General features: G+C 37.0%; 1 protein-coding gene across 3 annotated transcripts in view; it reads right to left on the bottom strand.

Annotated features, from left to right (window-relative positions):
- Positions 1–3636: 3636 nt before the first annotated feature.
- FAM120B (family with sequence similarity 120 member B) overlaps positions 3637–25032 on the bottom strand; it is a 55701-nt gene continuing 34305 nt past the window's right edge. For all 3 annotated transcript variants that reach the window (XM_075043331.1, XM_075043330.1, XM_075043329.1), the window contains exons 7-11: positions 17391–17597; positions 13358–13466; positions 11975–12088; positions 7787–7844; positions 3637–5571 (exon numbers count right to left, since the gene is read on the bottom strand). In XM_075043331.1, coding sequence (XP_074899432.1) covers positions 5568–5571; positions 7787–7844; positions 11975–12088; positions 13358–13466; positions 17391–17597 — 492 coding nt within the window. In that variant the 3' untranslated portion in view covers positions 3637–5567. The remainder of the gene's footprint in view (positions 5572–7786; positions 7845–11974; positions 12089–13357; positions 13467–17390; positions 17598–25032) is intronic.

The raw sequence follows: 25032 nt of genomic DNA on the forward strand, positions 1-25032 counted from the left end.
CCCTCCGCATAGGGAAGGAAGAGTAGAAGTTAAATCACACCGACAAAATAAAGGCTTTGTTAAAGAGAGAAGTATTGCAATTTGCCCAAAGATGGTTAAGATTCTGAGTCAGCCTTACCCCCCATATTTAAATGCGGTGATCTTTCATATGCGTCTTACATAACAAGAGGTCTAGCTTTATCACCAGCATGCCTCAAACCTGGATAAACTTTACTCAAATTGAAAGCCCTCCAGCAGAATATAGATCAGAAGGACTAAAAGATCTGATGGGTAATTAAACCAGAGGGCAAAGATGATTATCAAAAGGCAGCACATTATACACTTACATCCTTTTAGTTGAGCTGCATCATCATCACAAATGAAAACTATTCTCAGACAGTAAATACAAGAGCCTGCTGGGCCTCTGCTATTAACAAACAAACAAACCCTTGACTAAAATAAAGCTGGATCTGATAAAGCTAACACCTGAACGGTTACCTTGACTTCAATTTTCCAAATGCCATAAACAACATGCAAGTTTCTCATCACTTTTCTAAAAAATAGGATCCCTTCCACTGAACAATCACTTTTTGATCTACCTACAGCATATTTAGACATCACATCTGAGATCAGAACAGCTCTAATAGCACAGTTTTGCTCTTTAATAAGAGTCCAAAGGCCAGCTGCATACTTGGCTACCTAATTTTTGAGACAGAGGGCACCATTCTCTATTAAAAAGCCTTCAGTTATCAAGCATTTTCAGAGGGCTTATATCCAGCATCAGTTTCTGTGCCTTGTATTTCTCGTGTCTTCTGGCATGAAAAAGAGAAGATTAATACATTTGAAATGTCAACATATTTCATATAAAAATTCATGCCTAGATTAAGTATATTAACATTGAATATATCCCTTTTTATTTATGTGACCACTACTAACAATAGGTCATTCAATAAGTGATCTAATGACTAACTGTGGGAGAATAAACAGAACCAACACAAAGATAAAAGCCTAAAAACATTAAATGTTGTATGCATCCCTCATATTCTATGTCTCTTCCTTGCTTCCCTAGACTGTGTAATTATCAGGTTTGTGATTGTATTAGATTAGCAAATCAAGTCCTTCATCTCTGAAGGACTGGTGAGCAGTAGTTGCAAATATAATCAAAGAGGAGAGGAGAGTCTTTTGGTGATGCTTATTGATGAAACACAATTTTGGTATCAAATATGAACACCCAGTGCAGAATGCAACACTGTGTGACTTAAAGTCTGCAGTCAGAGCGGTTCTTTAGCCCCAGCCCTTACTGTAGTATATAGAGATATGGGAGACAGAACTTGAAACTACTACAGCTGAAGTCCTGCCTGCACTCTGATTTCAAGCGTGTTAGAGAGTTTCCAGTTGTGCATTATCATAACTCCTACTCATGCAATGAGCAGCACTCAATACAAGATCAGGGCCAGTACTTGGTTTTGATTCCTTCCCTGAACAAACAAATACTGAAGACTGTAAGGTTGTTTTTTTTAATACAATAAAGATATATTTTCCCTATTGGTACAAGGGAAACCAAACATTAGACCTTAATTTTGTAGTAAGATTAAATAACACATTGAGGCTGGTGAGTACTCAGACAGAATACCCTGCCAGCTGCCTCTTTGTCTTTTACAGTCAACTCTTCAACTCATCATGTGTTGTCTCAACCACAGAGCCCTAAGAGGACCACATACTTCCAGGTAAAAAATACTAGCCAAGGCACTGTAGGTTAAACTTAGACCCTAATGTCCTACCTAGGACGCCAAAAGCAGTACAAACCAGCAGAGCTCTAAGAGTATTAGTTGCAGGAACACATTCTTTAACCAATGAGCTTCCATGTTCTGAACCAGCTTCACATTTGTGACGTGTAAGGCCAAACTTTCTGACGACCTGCCCTGTCAGAGCCTTAAAGGCCACTGTCATGGAGCAGCAAGGGTGGGCTGCTCTGCAAGGGAAGGCAAGCCAGCAGCTGAGCGACAACGCAGGTAGGGCAGTGACCTGACTGGTGAAGGTGCAGTCCCACAGTACCTGAAGAAGAGCAGAGCAGGTCTGATGATGGTAACCAGGTTCACCCAACAGTCCTGTGATCGCTGGACAAGTCTATGGCGATGAGAGATATCCCAGGTCAAACCGGGAAGTCTAGTCAGCAAGGCAAGGGCAGAATCGGGACGGTGCCAGGCTGGGCACAGGCATACCTGCAAAGTCAATTAGGCAAGGACCAAGGGCAAGGACCTGGGCTTAAATGCAGCTCACGAGCCAAGGGGCAGAGGCCTCCCATGGGACATTTCACAGCTCTCTCGCACAGGGCTTTCTCACACACCGGCTGGATCCAAGCACAAAACGTCATGGTGTCCCTACACTCTCAAGCACGATATGCCTACGTGGCACAAACAAGCCAAGGTTTCTGCTTATTTACTGGGCTGACCATGCTTCTATATCATCACCAAAAGATACTCTCTAAGAAGGAGGCTCTGCATCCCAGAGGAATCTCCCGTCAACCTTCCTAGGGAAGGAGCATATACTAGCCTGCCTCCCAGCTTAGCTGACAAGAAGAGGTCAACGGTTAAACATGAACACTTAAACCTTTGATCTTCTTCCCCAACATTTCATGAAAGACCACCTTTGCAAAATAATACCATGTGTTTGATTATCCTTATAACTTTGCCCAGACAGCATGGCACAAAAAGGTTTGTAGAGCTTTAGCACTGCTGTTCCCCTCCGCCTCGGCGCAGCCCTTGCTAAGGTATTAAAGCAATTAAAACTGTAGTTTCCTGTTTTACGGAACAGGCATAATCTATATATTTTGATACTTAAAGTGCCACAGCATCATAAGATTCACTCAGTGTTTCAGTGTTTTCTGCAGTCCAAAGTCAGATTTCCTCATTTGTGACACCGTCACACTGGGAAGTAATGTAAGATGAAGGACACATAATAAGAGGAAAGTTGACAAATGTCTTCCTGTTGGTCATTCTTTCTCTCACAGTGACCACATCATGATTTCTGTTCAGTCACAGTTGACTAAGTTATTGCTATTAATGAATGTTCTCTGAATCCCCTTCCAGAAGGGCAATAAATAAAGCTAATAAATAAATCTGCAATTTCAGTGAACATTTGATGAAACGCAGCTACCCAGTGCACAGGCTAGAGAAGACAGTGAGCAATATAGCCAAACCAGAAATAAGAATGCTTTTCTTCACAAACACAGGTTCCTTCACTTCAAATCCGCATGTCTGTTTTTCCTCTGTCCTGTACCCATTCAAAGTAACCCTGTAGTCCACATATTAAGTAAACCCTGTTAGACTGGAATCTTTAAGGTCATGTTCTTGTATATGATTTCCTCGTACAGTCCAAAAGCTTTATAGTACTCTGACCAATTTAACGTTCAGTGAGACAGGAAAGTAGCACCTCTATGTTGTGACTTCATGCTTCTGCTTTTGCTCTATGATTCCTGGTGGGAAAAAAAAGTATCTTTTGGCTTGGAAATAATAATAAGCAGCTTCTGTTTATGGTCTAACATTAGGAAGAAAAAAAAACCTCACAGAGAAGCTAACAATTCTTCAGTAGTCAGGGTAATTATTACCAACAATTCATAACATACCAGAACTAGCACAGCAAAACTCCCACTCTAACTGTATTTAACTTTGTTTATTGAGGCCAACAGAAATCTTTTCTCATATCAAAGCCTGAAGGGGGAATTACCAACAAATCCTGGCACACATTTACATTCTTTTCAAATACACTATTATACATCATGAGATTCCTGAAACTAGAGAACTTTCCATAAAACTCAGACCACATTATTCCAAAAGGTTTGGGGGAAAAGAAAAAAGAAAAAAAAAGTGGTAGTACAATTACAGTCAGTGACAAATCAATAGAAAAAGGAAGCAGGAATGCCCCTATCGTGACAGGATCCCTGGAATGCAAATCAGACAGTGTCGTGTAAAAGTTATGTCTGTTCAAACTTTTAATAGAACTAGAAATACTGTATTGCTGCCAATTTATTTGTTTAGCTGGACTGTTGCTACATGCAGAGTATGAAAGAATGTATTTATTGGGTTACAAATAGAAAAATACATGCGAGGCTATTATAGTATTGAGTTACATATGTCTGACAATACTGTTCACTTTGACATAACATGTATACTAAATAGGAACTAAGTTCCACCGACAGTTGACTCAAAGGAGTTATCTGCATGGGGCCTAAGAAACAACATGAACTGAACAATAATGGACTAAAACCAACAGAGTTTAAATCGGTGATCGTTGTACCATGAAGATAAGTGCAAGTTCTACAATAGCTATAATACTTCTTCTGAAAATAGTTTTCAAAATTAGAGCTACATTTTCTCTTTAGAATATAAAAATAATACCTTTCCCTCATGCTAAACACTTCTAAAGATATTTGATTTCAAGTGTACTTATGTACTACTCTAAAAACACACATATCTCCAAAGTAGTAATAAAGTCTGTGTGATGAATAATAGACCAGTGAAAATTAACACAGGAGATACTTGACTGCCCTACCTGTATTCTGTCCATTTACTTAGATGTCTTGGGACTACCTTATCAGGATGGAGTGAAATCACAGTGCCACTAATATCTGCAAAAGATGCACCAGTGATGTCAACAGTGAAAAAAATTTACCCTGTGTGCTTCAAACAACTGCCACTTCAGAGAAAAAAAAAAAAAAAAAAGAAAAAACAATGCATTCAAAATGTTTGTTAGTTTCCCGTTGATTTAGAATTGCCTCCAAAATTATACTGGCCAGAAGCTCACACTGACACCTTTACTTTGAGGCTAAAGACAGATGTAAGGTCTGGCATAAACCTTAAATGTTTCACAAATGACTCACTACATATGGAGGAGAATTCTAGATATTCCAGAAGAGGACTATGCATTTGACTCACCTCTGAAAGGCCCCAGAATAATAGGATATTAAAGCAGTAGCAGTTTTGTACATAGAAACCAATTTTATAACTTTCTGGAATGTTTTAGCTACCCCTTTCTCATTCTCTGAGACTGAGAAACTATGAAAGTAAGCCGCATGATGGAAAAGTAACATTTTTTTAACCGTCATATGATTGTAAACACTTTAGAAGTACCCTTTTTTGTCCGAGACTGAGCACTTTCAGCGTCATCTACCATAAACGTTTAACAGAAGAGACACAATAGTTTTCACAACAGAACCAGATGAATTAATTAAATTTTTGCAGCCGCCTTCAACACCTAGGACTGGTCTCTACTTTTTAGACATAATTTTTTGATGACCATTTTTCATATCTGTGTCAACAAGGTTTTTTTAAAGTGCTCCAAACAATACTATCTGGAACTTAAATTATATAATAATTGTTTCACAACATTCCATAAGCTATAGGCTAGAAAAAAAAGTATACAAAATAAAATGGAACTGAAGATGAGGCATGATAAATTTCTGATTAGAGCCTTTCTACTACCATTTTTTAAAACACTGATGAAGTTTTTATGATCTTCAACATACAGCATTTCATAAAAATGTGTCTTTTCTCCTATCCATTTTCATCCACTTCCAGTAATGAGTACGGTCACCTGGGTAATTTAAAAGACAAACAATTGTAAGGAGTCAAATAAGACACATGAATATCAACACTGAAACATTTTTAGAAGTTACAGCCTGTTGCAGGGTAAGATTTTGTGATCTGTATTATGCAGGTGATTAAACTACCATAATGATGTGTTCTGGGTTTAGTGATCTATGTACTAATTATCCAGATCAGCACTTATATTTTGAACCTCAAGTTCTGCAGTCTTAATGCAGGCATTAAGTTTTATAGCGTCTGCTACTCTCTATTAGTATGGGTGATGAGATAGTTTTCAGATATAAATTTAATTTTCAAATGCTTATAAAAACAAATAATCCTGGCAGTAACACAGAAGCCTAAGACTGAGATAGTTTCCATATCTAGAATAGTGATTATGAGAACTACACTAACAAGATACTGATCAATATTATTCAAAACAAAAAAGAAAAATAATCCAAAAGAGTGTCTTTGCCAACATTATAAACATTAAGGCCACAGTTCTCTGTGTAAATATAAAGTTTTGTCCCTGTGCAACACCACTGACTTCACTGTTTGGAATAGTCATCATCCTCAGTAACTAAACATGCTCTTATGGAAATCTGCAAACGCTATCAGATTTCAAAACTTGCTCTTAACATTTTGCCTCTATCTTAGGATATCCTCTTTTTCTGCTGCTCAGTCTTTTTTGAGAGCAGGAACAGGACATCAGGCTTTCACTTTTGTTTCATCATATACCTTCTGTATGAGAAGGAGAGTATATTATATGACTTCATGTACTGAAAATGCTTAAGTACAAAACTAAACATACTGTCATTCCAAAGCACATAAACAGACAAAAACCCATCAGTTCCATAAATATCCACTTGAGCCAACCCCATTTAAAAATTGCTAGAAACCTAAGAAAAGCATGAAATTTTTGAAGATTACATAGATGGAGTCAATTTTCAATTAGGTTGAGATGCAGATCAGTAAAGAGAGAAACACGGTTCTAAGTGTGTCACCCACTTTCTATGTGACATAAGTGTTGTTGACACTTTTTTCCTCTGGTACAATTTTTACACTTCATGATTTAAAATGGGATTTCTACACAACTGCCTAATTTTTTTTTTCCTGAAGACACTAATTAAGTAAAGTACCTCTGATTATTTTTAACTGAATGAGTATGCAAATGGAAGACATAAGAAAGCTGTTGTGATCTCTAAAACAGTTTCTTAAAAAACACAATGACTTCAAGAGGGGCTTTTGTGGTACCAATTTACCAATGTATGATCCTATGGTGCTGTTAAAAATTGCATGTGCTCTGTTATTTTACATTTCTTTAGTATTATTTATATTAACTCTATTTAAAATGAATTAGTTTTATAATTAAAGAAATCCATACATCACTGAAAATGAATCACAAAGTGAAATATATCAGTTTTAAAAAAATAATTCTGAAGAAAAGAGTTTAAATTAGAATTCTGGAACAGGAAAAAATACTTAGTTCTCATAAGTATTTTTTATTACAGAAGTAAAGCATGACAGATTCTTGCTCTCCTCAGCAATGATGTGGTTCACTCCACACAGTCAGCTGAGATGATAGACAAAGTTGCTTAACTAGAAGTACCAAAAGTAATAGCAATTTTTGGCTCCTGTAAGGAAGCGCCACATTTTGCAGGAAGTAATTTTGTTTCACTGGAAGATGATGTTTACATCAGTAATGTCACGTTTCAAACTTTTCAACAGGTTTCAGTAACAATGGTATAATGCTTAAGATAAAGATATAATCCACAATGAAGACACAAACCACAATTCAGCATGGGTATGCCACATTATTCATGGTGAGCAAACTCTTGTAAAATACACAACTATAGCAAAAATATGCAAAACTTATAGTTTAAGTCTTAAAACTTATAGTCAGGAATATCTCACGATGTTGTAAAAACGCTTCAGACTTCCCAGTGTCAAATGGACAAAACAGTGTAGCTATACTGGGATGCTACTGTGCTTCAGCTGGTTTCTTTAACTTCAGTTTTAGTGATTCCAGTCTCATAGAAAGCTTAGACCTAACATGAAAAGTGATTAACAAGCTGAATAGCCTCAGCTTTGAGTGATTTCCTCTGAAGTCACATGGTTCAGTTACTCTGTAAAATTCATAAAAAGATGCTCTCACGGACAAAAATGATCTCAATGGTAACTCTCCCATCATCTCATTTTGCTACGTGTACACACGTATTCTTTACCGAGGAGGAAGGCGGAATCTTCTCCTGCGGTCTGGATGTCCTGATCCATATTCTCTACCTGGAGAAGGCAGAAAACAAATTAAACATTTTTAATTAACATTAAAGCAGGAAAACAAAAGCTTATTTGGCTAGTCTGCAAGAAAAATTACATTTATACATATTTTGAAAAAAGAACATGTCCCTCTCAAGTTGGTGTATAATTACGGCTAGTATTTTGAGATGTTGGAGGATGAAGTCCATGGTGGCATTGCTCTTCTTAAAGCTCTTGGGCCACTGTAACTTTTAAATCTAGTCCAATTAATGGGTTGGGATAGTGAATCGTACAGGTCATACACTGTGGCTGGTAGATCAGACTGTGTGAATTCAGGAAAGGAAAATACACTATTTAGAACCAGAGCTACACTACATTAACAAACATTTTCATACTGGTTTAAGTGTGCCTGTGTACAATACTGCTTTAGTTACAGATTCCTGTAAGCAAAGTAGTACTCAAACTGTAAATGAAATATTTTTTTAAGCACTGAAGTTCTAACAAGTCCCACCTATGTTACAGTTCTATCAAAATCCTATTAACCAGAAACACGCTTGAACAGAGTACGCAACATGAGCGTGGAAGCCTTGATTAAATACCTAGCAAATGAAAACTTGCTACAAACTCAGATCCTTCAGTACAGTTGTACTATGTTCAGCTACATGGCTAGCAGTGTGCTAAGACTGAAGTGAATGTACTCTTTTGATGCAATTACATTCCATGAAGCAATGGGACTCTGGATAATTCCCTTTTGTCTTGGACAAAAGATGTTCTCTTGAGTGAGACATACCTCCAACAATTCTATTTTTAACCTATCTTTCCTTGACACTCATCTTTCCTTTCCCCTGAAAAAACTGCTTTCAATTTTCCATAAAAGCTTTTCTCAAGACTTTGTTTTAAAATAAAAATCACTTTTGAAAAAGTGATATTTTCTAAACCGAATTCTTTAAAACAGCTCATTTCCCTTTTTCTCTTCTTTTCCAATAGAGAGATGGAAGAAAAACAAGGCAAAGGTGGATAGAAACAAAGAAATCAAAACTATTTTTTTGGAGAGAACATAAGTTTCTTAGGCAGAATATAGTTGACCCCCAAATCCAACAACTTCTAAATGCAAGCATGAAATTGTCAAAATGCTTCACCATTTCCCCATCTCACTGTTTATGATTCTGGCAGTACACGACTGGTAGCTGAAATTATCATCCATTCCTTCTAGCTCTCTGACAGCTCTTACTCATTATTATGTTCTCATCCCTCCTCTAGGTCCATCATACAGAGAGTGCTGATGTTTACCTTATCACTGGCAGAAATTCTATACCCTTGTCAATACCTTTCACTATTTCTAATGTATTTGGGTATCCTTGAGTTCAACCATTGATGTAGCTGTTACAACCATCCCACAGACACTCTCTCTCCTGTCTCCTTCCATTATCTTCAGCTCACTTTTCAGACAGGTTTTCAAATACTAGTATGAGAACCATTGTCCAAATCACTGAAATTTTAAAATATAGCTATAAAAGTATATATGACAATGCATAGATGAGGTTAGACTTACTTCTTTATTTTCTTTTTTTGCTATCTTTTGTATGTTGATTTAGATCTAGGTGGTAACTTTTATGTTTTGACAGACAATCTCAAGTGTTTATCAGTTGGACTGCTGAAGAGAGTGACAGACACATGATACTCAATAGTGATTTCCATAGTTCTTAGTGCTCAGTTTATTTTTAGCTATTTGTAGAATGAGGTAACAATGTGACTCAAAACAACGTATTAGTGGTCTTAACTGCTGATTAATGAAGTTTTGTCTACCAATAGGCTATACGGCATGTGGTGTGGTGTTTCAGCCACGAACCTAGAATGCATGAAGTCATGCTTTATTACAGACAACTATGCTACCTCAGGCAAGACTTTTAAACTCAAAGCACACAGATTACAAAGTGCTGAATGCAAAGTTTTATATCTCAATAACAGAAGCCTTAACCTTAGCTTTAAATTAGACTCCTATGGTCTGTTTAATAAGCATCAGAATAGACAGACACTCAGAATGGAATACACAAAAGTCAGTGTGCTAAATAGGAAGTCTTCTAAATTAACAAACAAGAAACACTAAGGGAAAATCTACCTCTCTGTGAGGCTTAGATGTCCTGCTCTGAGTTACATGGATGCACTCTCCATTTGTGATGCACAGCCAAGAAATTTCTGAAGAGAACTTAAAACAAATAAATCAAATCAAACCAAACAATAAAAAAAACCCAACCCCCTGAAAACCCAGAAACCCCACAGCTGAATTCCCTCCTCTCAAAATACAGCTAGAGGATGAGATGTTAATTACAACAGATGAGTGGTTAGTATTCACCATAAAATGAGGGATGCTTAAGTTCAATTCTTGCTCTGCCTGAGGGGATTCAAACCATGCCTCAAAGAAATACCAGTGCTTCTTAGGTTTATGCTTTCTGGGTGGAGGCACTCTTTCCTCCACTGTTGAAGTTGAGACATTGTCATGAAATTCTTAAACATTAACTGATAAGAGAGAGCAAAGGCTGCCTAATCATTAGGTACACTCCTGCCACAGAAGATATGGGTCCCGTGGTTACTGCTCCATTACTTTTTAATGCATTTAATGCAATGATTTATATATAATATGCAACAGCAGGAACCATAACAGTATACCACGGGAAGGTATATAAAGGATGGGATAGACAGATAGCAATAATACTACTAGGAAATTTTATCACATCAGCTATCATGGAACACAAAATCGCTACTTTTTTGTTCTTCTTTTTTCTCTCTCTGTGGTGAGACACACACATATAGCAGAGACAACAGCTACATAATGAAGCAACCCAAATACCTGTCTTAATATTAGCAAACTTAGGCATAAGAAACTTTGTCAAAACAAGCCGTCTTGGCAGATCAGTTTAAAAGGAGCTCTAAAACATTGTAGGGCTCTTTTGTAAGGACAGATATATTTTTCCAATAAATCTATTTTACTTATAACAGAGGCAATTTAACTGCAATTATGGGATCATGTTTTAAGAGCGTCCTGAGGGTAGTAAATAGGACTAGTGTAGAAGAAGCCAAGATGTTTTAATAATGCTACTGAAACACATTTATAACACAGCTCAGCACAGTTACTGTGGAACACACTTTGTGAAATACATCTAGTTATAAGATCTCTAGAGCTGGTCAAAGATGATTTGACCCCTGAGTAGCAGGCTTCTTGAGATGGTCACAGTAACAATGACCAGTTTTGGTTCTGTTCACGGTCAGCATACACACTCTGTATTTTAGCATTACATTTTACATACACAATCAAACAATCTTATCTGTGAATGAAATGATAGTATCTCACTCTCAAGCTTACAACAGTGGCAGCTGAAACACATTAAAGATTTTACTGTATTTATTTATTATTTATCCTCCCTAATCACATCACCAATATTCTCTGAAAACCTCACCTAGAAACAGAGAAGAAATTTAGGCTCTGCAGACTTAATAGAATAATTGGTCTTTCTTAGGCACTTCTCTTCCTTTTGCTTATTTTCTTTAATCTGTGTGTATATGCTTTAACTCATAATAATGAGGAAGTAATTATGTCAGCTCAACAGTGTTATCCACAGTGATGCTTCATTGAAATGTCTGTTCTGTTCAAGAAGTGAGATTGGTGAATGACTTAAGTTTAATGACAAGACAGAACTTGCATTTCTATTACTCAGGCAATGATCTGGAAGCTGAGACCCTGATCTAGAAAACCACTTAAGAAAGCGTTTAGCTTTATTCATATGCTTGTGTTTTGTTGAAGTATTAGGTAAGCTCTGCAGCTAAAGACTTCAGAAAGACATTTCTGTGCAGCTGTGTCAATTTGTTTTAGAACTATTACGATTTTAGACACAGTTCAGCTGAGACCAAGCATGGAAAGTTTAAATACCACATGAAAGTTTTTTTCCCAGAACACTGTGAGTAAAAGATGACTCTGGATTATAATGCTACACTCTACCTCAACTTGCAGAGTTAGTTTTTGCTAATGGTAATATAGAACTAGAACTGATACAACTTTTGTTACTGACTGCTGTGGCCACAGGGTACTGCATATAGACACAGAGCTGTTATATTGTTGATAGAGACAATTCCAAATATACACATGTGCACACATTTTTTACCTTGTGGTTGAGGATTTCTCCATAGGAATCCCCTCATCTGGTTATGATATGGAGGAACAAAAGAACTTCTATGTGTTTGTTGGAACCTGGGATTAAATTCTCTTCGTTGTGTTCCTGAAAAACAGTATTTACTAAGCAACTCTGACTGTATATAAGATTAAATGAAGAAAAAAAGAGACTGCATATTCTTTTTCGGGAAACAACATCTCCTAGTTTTATGCCAAAATACTTATGCACAATCATGATTTTTCCAAACTAAAGTCAGCCAAATAAGCATGGTTCTTGTCCTCATTTCCATCTATGCACATCATCATTACAAGCTGTTAACAAGTGTATTTAGAAACCAGATCAAAATTTTATGACACAGATTTGGAGACTGCAGTCATTAAAACAAAACAGAAATCTCTGTCCAAATTGGAATCACAAATCATAATTAAAATGTTAAGCACAGCTCTCAAGCAATAGCAGATGCTAACAAGGTCTGGTATCATAAATCACCAACAGATACCCTTAGTTTTGAATGTCCAGCACCAGTACGGTGTAGTACCACATCACAAGTATTGCTGTCACATAATGCAAAGTACTGAACTAGCAGAAAATCATTCTGTTTGTTGTAATTTGCTCAAGGAATTCTGGAGGGGTAATTTTTATCCTGACAGACATTATAATTGATCAAGCATTAAGCAGGTAATAAACATAATACAAGCATAAACACTGAGATTCAGTGTGAATTATTTCAAAGCCTCAAAAGCCTCAACATTCAGGCTGATCTGTCAACGATGCTGAAAACCTTTTAGATGTTTTTTTCCCTAGAAGTCAGGCAGATCAGTTGGGGAAAACAAATGTCTTTAGTAAATGAAGCCATAAAGTTTGGGGGGAAAAAAGCAAGGTCTTAGGCAAAAAAAAGCTGTTCTCCAGGTTGCCCAAAAACTTTCTTGTATTTTGAACTATATCAGTCAGTCCAATAAGAAGTATTCTCTCTCCAATGCCTCACTCAGACCTTCAACCATCAATGTTAAAATAGCTCCCCTGACAGTAAGGAAGAAAAAAAAACCTCTGACTCATCTAGTTCCTCCTATAAAAATAACTTTAGTCACTGAGTAAATAGCAGTGATGTTTCTGTAGTGAAATGTATTCACTGCATAGATCTCACTAACTATGTAGCAAGATGGAAATATCATTCTATCCAAACTTGGGTAATCAAATTCAAATGAATTCCTAAAAACAGGAAGTATTTTCTTAGATCTCTCCTTTGGTTTCTTGGAGAAAGACCTTACAATTTACTTAGCTTGATGGGATGTGTATGTAAATGCTGCTGCTGTTGAAGGATAATTGCGCTCATCAATATATTGAGTTTAGTGAGAAAATTAACACAATGCCAACCTGTGATAAATGCATTCCCTCTTGGTCTGCTCTGTATTGTTCTTTTCTTCGCCATGCAAACCTTGCAAATGAAAGACTTCAGATTCTGGAAGGGTGTATACAAAGACTCCTGCAGACAATGGGATTAAAAATTAATGACTGTTCTGCTTTTCTCTCTTCAGGTGTAGCACAGATCAATCACATATACAACAACTAAAAGACTTAGCCACACTCATACGTATAATGAAGGTGGTAGATCTGGTTCACATTTTTTCAGGAAACAAGGTTCAAACATTTTATATTGAAAATGAATCCTTGGAGGGATGATTAGGAGTGCAGAAAGAATGTTTTCCCCTTTCTCAGTGAAGTTTGTTTTTCTTCTTTGCTCACATCTGTAAATCACTTGCCTTCTCATTCTATTAACTTGTACCTGTAGATATACTTAACTAGACTTCTATCAGCAATACCTCAGGTAGAGATGGTTAAAGCCTCCAGATAAGGACTGATAAACTCAAGGGAAACACACCGGTGAAAATCAAAGTATCTTAATCTCATACATTAGAAACAAAACTTAAAACAATAGTAATACATCAGCGCCAACTCCTGACTGATAAAACATAAGCAAGTCTCAGGAGAAATGGGGGAATTAAATAATAATGTTTACCTTGTGGTGTGATGAAAAGTTCTACTGTTAAAAGGACAAACTGAAGCTATTTAAAGACACAACACTGAGAGATGTGATATACCCTTAACTTTCACTGATTTCAGTGAGCTTTGAAGAAGTGTCAGATCTTAGAATCTTTCTCTCTTTTATTGATTTGTACTGGGCATGTGGGCAGTAGTACACATTGAATTGAAAAGAATTATGAAAAGACAGATTTTAGAGCAATAGCATAATTTGTGATTTTCATAAAGCTGAACTGATTTTTACAGGAAGACAACTCCTTTTTGTAACCACCAAGGCAGAGGGGGAGCAGCAAGGAGGGGAGAGGATTACAGCATAAGGTAAAAATTCAATAGGTGGCAAGACTGCAGCAACTAATTTCTCTAAATTAGAGAGAGTCTGAATCCCTGAAGCCTCCCGCGAACTTTCCCAGCACATTTTTTCAGTTAACAAACCTCTTTATAGAGCCTTAAGCAAAACCCACAGATTTTTTTTTTCTCCACACGAACTGAGTACAGTCTGTGAAGAACACCCACTAACGGGAAAAACCTTTCATTGTATTCTTGGGAGAATAAATTCAGAATGTGTTATGAAGGTTGGATGAAAGGCATGATCAGAAAAGGACAAAACATAGCACTTATGCTGACCCCACTAGGTAATTTGGTTTTAATTTAAAAAAATTGATCATGAACATACTCATTAGTGAAAAGCACAATAAAAAGGCTAATAAAGTGATAATATCATTGCCTCACTGCTTTATGAGACTATTATATCCAATTTTCTGTGTGGATAAACAAACTAATATGATTACTGTTATTAAAAACAGAGAACTAGCATAATATGAGCTTAGCATATTTTTTAAAAAAACCAAGATGGCTCTATTTTTGATTCTTATCAGAAGCTTTGCATTTTTTATCTTTAACAGCTGCTAGGCTACAAAGAGCTGAGCTACACAAAAACTTGCCCACAAATACATCAACTGCATTTAATTCATACATTTTCTTATTTTGGTACAAGAATCTGTGGGAAGCAAACCCTAAAATGTTCAAAATTTCTGGATTATGCATAAATATTTAACCAAGACTGTATTTCTATTGTAATTTTCATAAAGCTATTAACTGTATTTAAGCCCATCATAATCAAAACAACACCGATTCTGAGATGTCCTGAACTCCCTGAAGTAATGTAGCTGTCCAGGTCATAGAGAAGGGACGTTAGGAGACAAGCATCAAACACCAAAAGGAGTAACTTTTTCCTTTTACTTATCTTTTCTGTAACAAAACATCCCATGTAGAATAACTTTTTCTGAATACAATGCTGTCGCTAACATCAGATTAGATTTATGGTGCTCAAGGGTAGATTGTTAACAAACAAGTGCTGAAAGATCTTGGCTTCCAGCAATACATTAAGGTCTGCCAGGAACTAAGTACCAGTTTTATTTATTAAAGTTGAACTTATAATAATAGGAAAAACCAATCACATATGCTTGTTGCCTTGCCAGTGTCCCCAGCTAAACTGGCATCTCTTGGCAATTCTCCCAAAAACAGATTCTTGCCTCAAACTGATAAGCTGGAAAGCTATTTTATTAGTCTGGAAGCTATCTCTGCCATATATGTACCATAAAATTGCACTGAAAAAATAAAAAGGTATTTAAAGTACTCCAAAAATTCACAGGGCTAGACAATTTTTTCCCCACAACAGAACAGTTTATCTGGGTAAAGTATCAGGTTTTTAAAAACCCTAACCTAGATATTTTAGTTGATCAAGCAAATATCCAACTCTACTCTAGGGATCTAAGCATCTGCCTTCATCTTCCTTCTAAGACAGGTTACAATATAACTTTAACCTGACCACATCAAAATTTTCAAGTGTTAGCTAAAACATACTACCTAACACATTTAAAAATACCTCTCAGCCAATGTAAATTTTGTACAGATCTAGATACATATTGTAAAAGTTATTCACTAACCTGAATTCTACCTATATAGAAAAGAAGTATCAATTTCACATAGATCTGTATAGTTTTACATTTTCCCATTTATTCTGTAGACCCTCTACTGTTCTGCAAAAGTCCTACACAAAAAACTGGATGAACCAGTGGCCCAATCCAAAATCTACTGAAATCAATGGACCAATTAATGGGAACCACAGGATTTGGATAGAGGCTATAGTCCCAATCATATGATTGATTCCATATGGAAAGGATTATCCTCCTCCTCCATGCTGAAAACACATACATTCCACCAACCCACACACGTTCCACTCATCACTCCAGATTAGGATGGTATGTAATTGGACACAAAATTAGAAAAGAAAACTAATTATACAACAACTGATATTGAATTGACATTAAAATCATTCAAACCTAAAACCTTTTTTCTCTGTAATCACTTTTATTTATTTTAACCTCAAGCGATATATTAACAGCAGGTAAAAACATTTCAAAAGTAAAATTTTCAAAAGCCATTAAACAATACAGGATTTTCAGTTCCACACTGAAAAGAGACACATTAATTGAAGGTCTTAAGAGCTATCTACATAGAAGAGCACAGATCTACCTAAGCATCTCTCCATATATTCTGTGCTGGTGGGGCACAAGCCAGGTGTGGTCCGAGGCTTCACTAGTGCATTAAGACAGCCTTGCACCCAGTCTAGCAGACCCTACATCTGAGCCTGGATGTGATGCCACCCTCATGAACCAGATATGGCCCACCCCCAGCAAGACTCTGCTGATATCTCCCTGCCCTTGCCTGGGCAGACATGTTTTAAGTCACACTTTTGGTAACATAGCATTCAAATTGCACAAATCCTCAGCTTCTGAAAAGTGGGACTGAGAACTTAATAAGTACTTAGAGGTACAGGAAGGTGCTTGGTGAGATTCTGAAAAAATACCTAGATATATACCTTCCTCTGATTTCCAATTCCTCTTTGAATTCACCAAACCTTCATCTCAAACTTTAGGTTCCTTAATATCTTTAAAAATATCACTCTTAAACACTTGAAAAATTACACCCAGTATGCTTATTTAAAAACAATCTTAATATGTTGCCTAAACTCTTACTGGAAAAAGATGTCATTAATATCTTAGTACTAGAAAACCATTCCAGGCATTTTCATGTCTTGAAATTGACAACCATTTTGACGCTGCCTTATATTATTTTCTGAGTAATGGAAACAAAAAATAGAAGTAAAATTACAGCTTCCTTCACAGTCTCAGTATTTCTACCTTCTTAGTTTTCTTGGTTGAGAGGATCAAAAAGGAATAAGGAAGAGAGGAAAAATACAAAGAAAGGGGACTAGTGTAAACATGAATATTAAAACAACAAACAAACATGGACAGGTACATTTTTCAAAGAATATAGAACTGTCTAAGAGGATGCAATTACTCACATTGCCTTCCAAAAGCTCTTCCAAAGAGCAACCTCGGTGCGACTGCTGGTATTTCTCTTGAAAAAGTTTTCCATCAAACTGTTCCCAAGGCATCAAATCATCCATTCTGAATGGAAAGCCACAGGTACTATTGGCCATGAGCAAAGTTGTAAGGCCACGAACAAAGACAGCGCCAAGATGTACAGCTCTCGAGTCCACTTGTGCAAGCTGTTAACATACACAGACACACACACACAAAAAAAAAAGAAAAAAGGTACACCTCACAAATCAGGAAATATAAACAATCTTACCATCACATATAACCACACAAACAGCAGAGCAAATGATAAACAGTCCCAAAGCTGTGACAATGATGGTCCTCTATTGCATAGTAGAATTCATCAAAGGATTCTGTATCTAGTTTCATTCAATGAAGTGAAAGAAATGAAGTTTGTTTTAACAAATACAGCATCTCACTCAAGTTTTTAAGATGGATACATTCAAAATGAAAATGAATAGACAAAATAAATGGCTATTGTCCATAGTATTTCTCAAGCATTTGCAGTTCCCCAGAAAGAATTCTGTTAGCGGAATGCAAAACATGAACTGGGAGTATAAAATGATATGTACAGTGATCCATTGACCTTCCACAGTTTGATCAACTGGGAAATGTTACAGCACTTAAAGATCATTTGAATTACAAGATTTGACAGAACAAAGTTTATTGTGCCCAGGCTTTTATTTTAAACACTCTAAAATTTCCTCTGACTGTAGTCTGAAAGTCAAATTATTTCACTTCAAGATGGATGTCTCCAGAAGAAATACTGGAATGGTATGACAACATCCAGAAAATGCAAAATGAGAAACTCAACAAGACAATTAAAACTTACTGCCAAAGTAAACTTCATGGGTGAATTTAACATCCTGCTGTGGCAGAGCATAGCAAACTATAAAAGCCTTGAATCCAATATGGGGAAAACTGTGATTTTAAGTATTGTGTAAACAGTACAAAGCTCCTCAGTAGGGAATGCCTTTTCCACAGTTTGTACCGAAGCAGTCTGTCAGGACTAGGAGGGATTCATAACAGTGTGGCCATCAATACCGTAATCCATGGCAGCTGTTACAGTACAGTTTTTCTTACAGTATAAGTTATACCAGGAATGGAATAGCATCCAAAATAGTCCAGAACAGAAAGGACAAAAATGTGGCTCAAATTTGTCTTAGCCCTAGCTCCTGAAGAGCTGTGAACTGTTTGTTTGAAATGCAATGGAAAGGGTTGGCCCATTGTTACTAACAACAACATCTCACACCTTGAAAGATCCCCAAAAGCCTTAAAGGTATGCACATACAGCATCAGTGCCTTATTTAAAAAAATGACAAGTAATAGCAGACAACATGAACTGTTGTACTAATGGATCAGAACTTTTTCCTCCCTAAGGTCCTCATAACAAAACCAGGAAACCTTTGCTAGCAACACAGAGCTACAAAGCTTCTTCCAAAAGGACAAACACAATAAATCATTTGGAGAATACAACTAGAACCTGGTCAAGGACTTAGGTTTTCTGTATTATTATGCAATGAGCTGAAGTCTGTTGCATAATTTGACTACGTGAAACTGGCTTCTGTGATAGGGTTCCCCCTAACCACAGACAAGGGCAGTAGGGTTCTGTTAAGCTGACTTGAAGATATGAGGTGTACCTCCACTAGCTGTTTTTTCTACAGCGCAAAAGCAAAAGAGGACCTAGAGATGATGATGCACGCAAAAGATACCAGGCAGGGTGGTACAGAGCCCTCTGGGAAGAACTTTTTCTGCCTCTAGTGATTCCTGGAAAGGCATCAAGCTGGCCACCCGGGCACTGACCCAACATGACACTCAGTACTTGAAATTCACCCAATACAGACAACTGAAGACAACCACTGACATCTAGAAAAATGCAGACAACACAAACTAATTTGAGCAGTCATTTAGAAAATGAAAGGCTCATCCTTTTCTGACCGTGACACTTCATACTTGAGTAAGGGAGACCTTCTCCCTTTCCTTTAGAATAAAGTATTTTCAGTGTGGGATCGGGCTACTGAGTTTCAGGAAGTTATTACCTCCAGATGTAAGCTATCATTTTGCCAGCTGAGACTAGTAACTACATGCACACTCATAACTGCAAGTAAAGCAGGTTTTTGCAAACTATTTAACAACGCTGAAAGGTACTTGAAAGAGGAATGTGGTTTAAGTGAGCCACTGTTATTTGTACTAAAGCAGACTGTAAGAGTGCACACAGCCAGTGATCATGTTGCAGCTGAGAGATTCTTATATTGCACTAACCAGATTGTTTCTGATCACCTGATCAAATCTTAAGACCTGCTACGGAAATGAGTCCACATCATTGCAAGCTTTAAAATGGAATCTGCTCGGTTTGCGATCACAAAGTCAGACTTTATGAGCAGGAAGTACAGAGAGTAAGAACTGCCGGGAATCCTCAGAACTCCCTTTTTTTTGTAAGCTAATCCAGCTAAGGAATTCTTTCAGAATTTATGCACCCTGGTCTTGTTCTCAATGCAACAATAAATTCAACTTTAAATATCTTCAGTAAAATACCTTAGAGCACTTTGACAAACGGTAAAGTTTTTCTCTTAAGCTATAAGGAAAATGGACTTGTCAAGCTACAATTAGCAATAGAGGCCAAGAGTGACAGTAGCACACCAACCAACTGAATCAAACTTGGCCAAACTTATATCAATATGATTTATACCACCAATAGCCTCTTTATTATAGATCTGTACAAAACCAGACTGAAATTCCCTGTCGTACAAATCAATATCTTCTGTCACTGAATTATCAGTAAGTACTGATAGCGCCAAAAGATTTAATTGCTGAAAACAATCTTTCATGAAGAATAATGAAAACAAGTATTTAATCTGCTGAAAAAAGTAAATGCTGTCATCTGCAGCAAGCAATTTCCCATCTTCTAATTTAATGGCTGTGTACATGACTATTAATTCATACCTTTTTGTCGCTTATTAACAAAGACGCTTTTACTGTCCTTTTTAATCCCACTGGTACCAAGGATGTAAAACAGCTGTTAGAACAGATTACTAATTCTATATGTGGATGCCGGATGCCATCTGGGCTATAAATCTTAAAGCTTTTATATCTTTATTTTATTCTGAAAACTCTAAGCATATACCCAACACAAACATGTGATTAACCCAACTTTCTTCAGTGACGTTATTCAAGTTAGTGCAATATGTATTTGCATATGCAAATGCATATGCATTTGCACAACAAGTGTCTAAATGAGAATTTGAAAAATTTTGCTTTTGATGGTGATGCATACAATAGTAAAATATAGAAAAAGACTTTTGAGTGCTGCCTCAAGCTGGAGATCACTGTAGTAACTGTCATCGATGCTAGTTGTTACTTCTGCCTAAGTGAGTATGAAGTCTGAGCTACCAATACAACCCTGGTTGTGCTCTTTCCAACTACACTCGAGACACACTGGTTAAAAAGAAAAAAAATAATGTTGCCAGTGACAGGTTTTACAGGTAGAAGACTTCATTGTCTAGGGATATCAATCCAGAACTTTCCTAAAGCACTAAAGTATCAGTGGGGGTGGATATCAGGTAAGGCTTGTTTTTTTAATGGAAATCAATACTGGCAATACCAAGGTGAGAACAATCAACAGTGATTTCTTTATTTTAATAAGACAGGAAATACATTCACTAAAGGGTAGTTTCTATTTTCCATCTCTGGCAACGAAAAACAAAGAAAATGAAAGCACAGTGAGTCTGTAACAATGAGCCTGTGCACATGGCAAACCACAGACTTGCTTTGCCATGGGAATGCTCACAACTGCTTGGTGTCTGCAATGCAAAGACGTCACGATGAGAAGTGGAAAATTCCAAAAGAAAAGAAGGCTTGCCTTCCAGGGCATTACACCCTAGAGATTATTTCTTATTGGAAATTGTGTCTGTTCTTTTTACTATTTTTATAAACTCAGGACCCCAGTGAATCATGTGAGATACACCCCTGTGATCCCGCTGCTGCTACTCCTGCCACCAGCTGATGACATTTGTGTGAGAGAGACAGGGAGTGCGTGAGAACTGCTGCCCTGCACCAGCTGCCTGCGCCGTGCCCCTGCTGCTGCTCCTACCAACAGCAGCTCCCCACCCTCTCAGCCTTTGGGGAAAAAGATTACTTCTCCTATTTGCCAACATCAGCTGAAGACCGAGATGAGAACTCAAAAGTTCACAGTCCTCTAGTATCATTGTAGCAGAGGTTACTGATACCGTGCTTAGAAGGACTGAGCTGAACTGGGTAAGCCCACTTGAAAAGAGCAAGAGAAGTGCTACAGCACCCACAGCAGTGATGTATCATGGTTTTTCCTGACAACTTGAGAAATGTCTGCTGGAAGAGCCATCATCATAGACTTATCTCGTGCCTTTTTCTGCTCTAGAAACACAGGGCTTTAGCCTGTGGACCACAAGTTCAGGCCGATCTCTGTGCTCGTGTGCATCCTCATTGACCACAGAAAGAGGCTTTGCAAGAAGGAAAGTGTTTGCTCACAGGAGCAGTTTGCAAATCTAGACCCAGAGACTATATCCTGCTGAAGAGTTTTTACTTACAGGAAGAAAAATAGATGGATCTTGTACATGAAATGCAAATTTCCAGTTCATATTACATCTAATTAAACAATAATAAAAAAATAATCAGGATGTAAACAAACCTTTATGTTTTAAGGAAATACTATTAGTCCTCTGAGTCTTTGTGGAGTCACAAGTGATATATTGATACAGGTGTAAACTTTATCCTATGCACTTTGAAAGCTGCACAACCTATTTTCAGGAACATACTAAAAAAACCCCACAACTCCTTCACCACTCTATGGAGTTTAGAGGGTTCAAATTCTGTTAGAAGGATGAAGATGTTCTACTGCACTTGAAATGTAAGGGCAAGTATCTGAATATGCCAGATGTCAGCAGACACAAATGAAGGCCAGAACCGTACCCACCTGCAAAGCTGCCTCACTATCTTCATTTCTAGAAACCAAGGAGAAAGGTAAAAATATGATAATAATTTTACAGTTCTTGTGCTACTTTACACATCATCTGTATCTCAATGCACTAAATATACTACATTTCATTTAGGAACTGGTTCCTCTGGTAGAATTTTCAACAATATTCTGGGGACACACTTTTTCCAATGAAAAAAATTTGTATTAATAATTGTTATTTAGGTTAAAGTTGTTCTTATGCATTTAATTTTTTTCCTAATCTATTGCCTTCTTCCTGTGGTTGAGCTGAATACAGAAGATATGACTATGGCTAACATTTTGAAATACAAATTTAAAAAGAAATAACTTAAAAATTACATAAGGCTTTTCCACCCTGCCCCTTCCCCACCCACCCTCAAAAGAATGTACCTGTTTCTGTTATGAAAAGGAAAATGCAACACTCAAGGACAGGTTAGTATTTGCTAATTTCAAATTAATCAACTGAAGAACAATAACTAAAAATCAATGAAATTTGACCCAAGCAATAAACTGCTGAAATTCAAGTCATAGTGATCAAAATCTGAGTACTTTCCTAGTTTAACCGCTTCTTCTTAGATCCATTTGAACTCAGTCAGTATATTATCAATATACTACTTCTTACATTACCTCCCTCAAACCCACTTGTATCTTAAATGATCAAATATTTAACAATAGGCAATTTATGCTTGAGCAATAAAGGCAGCAGGTAGATCCTATCTCAGGAACTTGTCATTAAAACAGTAAGGCTTAGCTTTGCCTGGGAGAAGTAAGGCACATTGTGTTGCAGATATAGAGATGAACTGTCAATTGATGACAACTTCACTAAAGTTAAATTCTCTGCAATGGGAAGTCCTTTCTTGAATTCCAGATGTTCCTGTCTTCGGCCATTAGTATAAATTCCCAGTGTAAGTTGTCAAAAGATGCTAAAACCTCTGTGCACTGGAACTATACGCTCTGTTCTTGAGCAAAGATAACCTAAACTGGTGCAACGGTGGTAAATTTAAGGAGTGTTATCCTACAGAGATGGGCTGGTGAAACAGTACATTTACTTGGCATCAGTCAGCTTTAAGCAATAGGCTGCTGGGAGTGTCATACATCACCTGCTTCCTCGACCTGTCAAATTGAGGGGGGAGAGGAGCACCAGTTATTTTGAAAACAGGACTAAGGTTTATTCTGATAAAAGATTACGGCTTAAATTAAGCTCTTCCTGCTTAAACAAGGTGTGTGCAAAGGAAAATGGGGATTGAAAGATCCTGTGAGGGCATGTGCTGCAACAGAAACTAGAAAAACCAGTTTTTAAACACTTCTAAGGCCTCGCAGTAAATATTTAGCAGTAAACAACCCAATTGTTTAGTGTTTATATGTTGAGGAAAGTTTATTTACCAGGTTTTATCAGGAGTTTGATGTAAAATGATACCTCTCTGTGGAACAACACTTTTATTTACAGTAAGCCAAAAACTGCAATGAAGTCAACCTAAAAAAAAAGCTTCAAAATAGCTTTTACCTTTAAGCAGCCTACAAAATAATGACTCAGAAGTACTACTGCTAACCAATCTGCAATCAGATAAAAATCTCCTTCAGGTCCAAAAAGATTGCTCTCATTTCTTGTTTAATTTTCAAAAATATCAGCCTTTATCAGAGCTCTTAATCACATCTACAACAAAACCCAGCATGAATGACATTTCTGTGATGATGAATATCACCAGTTAAAAAGTTTAGCCTCGTCAGCTTATTTGTACACAGTTATGTAATGGACAGCACACTAGCGCCTGCAAAAAAGATTAAAATAACATTACTTTTCTTATTTTAGCCACAACTGCTCGACTCTGATCTAAATGATTACTGGGCTAATAACAGTCCATAATACATGTGATATTACAGAACATTTGCATAAATTTTGAGTTATACTCATCAGTCTAACTATCTGACTGTAGCCCGGCCAGCAGCCACATTCTTTCTATAAAAGTGAATGAATTCATTCGGATTTTAATTTTTACTGTCTTAAATATGTACTTGTGGTTTTGGTGACATACTTATCTTTAAACCTTCTCACCTTCCCTCATATAGATAATATTGGATTTAGTTGGTAGCAAAATATATTTTATTTGTTTGGGACTCTGAAAACTCTTATGATCACGTCTTCCTTCCTTTTTTTTTTTTTCCATACATTAGTTAAATGTTGTGAAATTACGAGAAGGGGAAGTATTGGTAGCTCCATCTGCCTTGCAACTAATAAAATTTGTCCCTGATGGGGGACAAACTGCTGACAGACTCCTGGTACATCTGCACTAGGAGCTGATGGGGTCCTGTATGTGCTATGTCACTGCCATCTGAAATGGTTCAGTAATTATTTGAAATTTTTTCCCATGCCTGTAGCAACATCTCCCTCTCACATGGATGCCCTAATAATGTGATGTCACATTAAAGCTTCCTTCTTTTGGGCAATTTAGAGTGCCTTCTCCTTCTCCCCAGCTGTCTACTTAAAACAATCAGCAGTAACTTATTTCTCTCAGACTCCTACATCTGTCAAACATGGCTGAAATTAGCCAACATATTCAAAAGTTATTAGGGGACATGGAGAAAAACTTAAAAAATGTACAAAAGGTCACTTCCCTCTCTTAGTTCCAGTAACTTTC

The sequence above is a fragment of the Buteo buteo genome, chromosome 12 (assembly GCF_964188355.1).
Source record: "Buteo buteo chromosome 12, bButBut1.hap1.1, whole genome shotgun sequence".
In the NCBI taxonomy this organism is placed as follows: domain Eukaryota; kingdom Metazoa; phylum Chordata; class Aves; order Accipitriformes; family Accipitridae; genus Buteo; species Buteo buteo.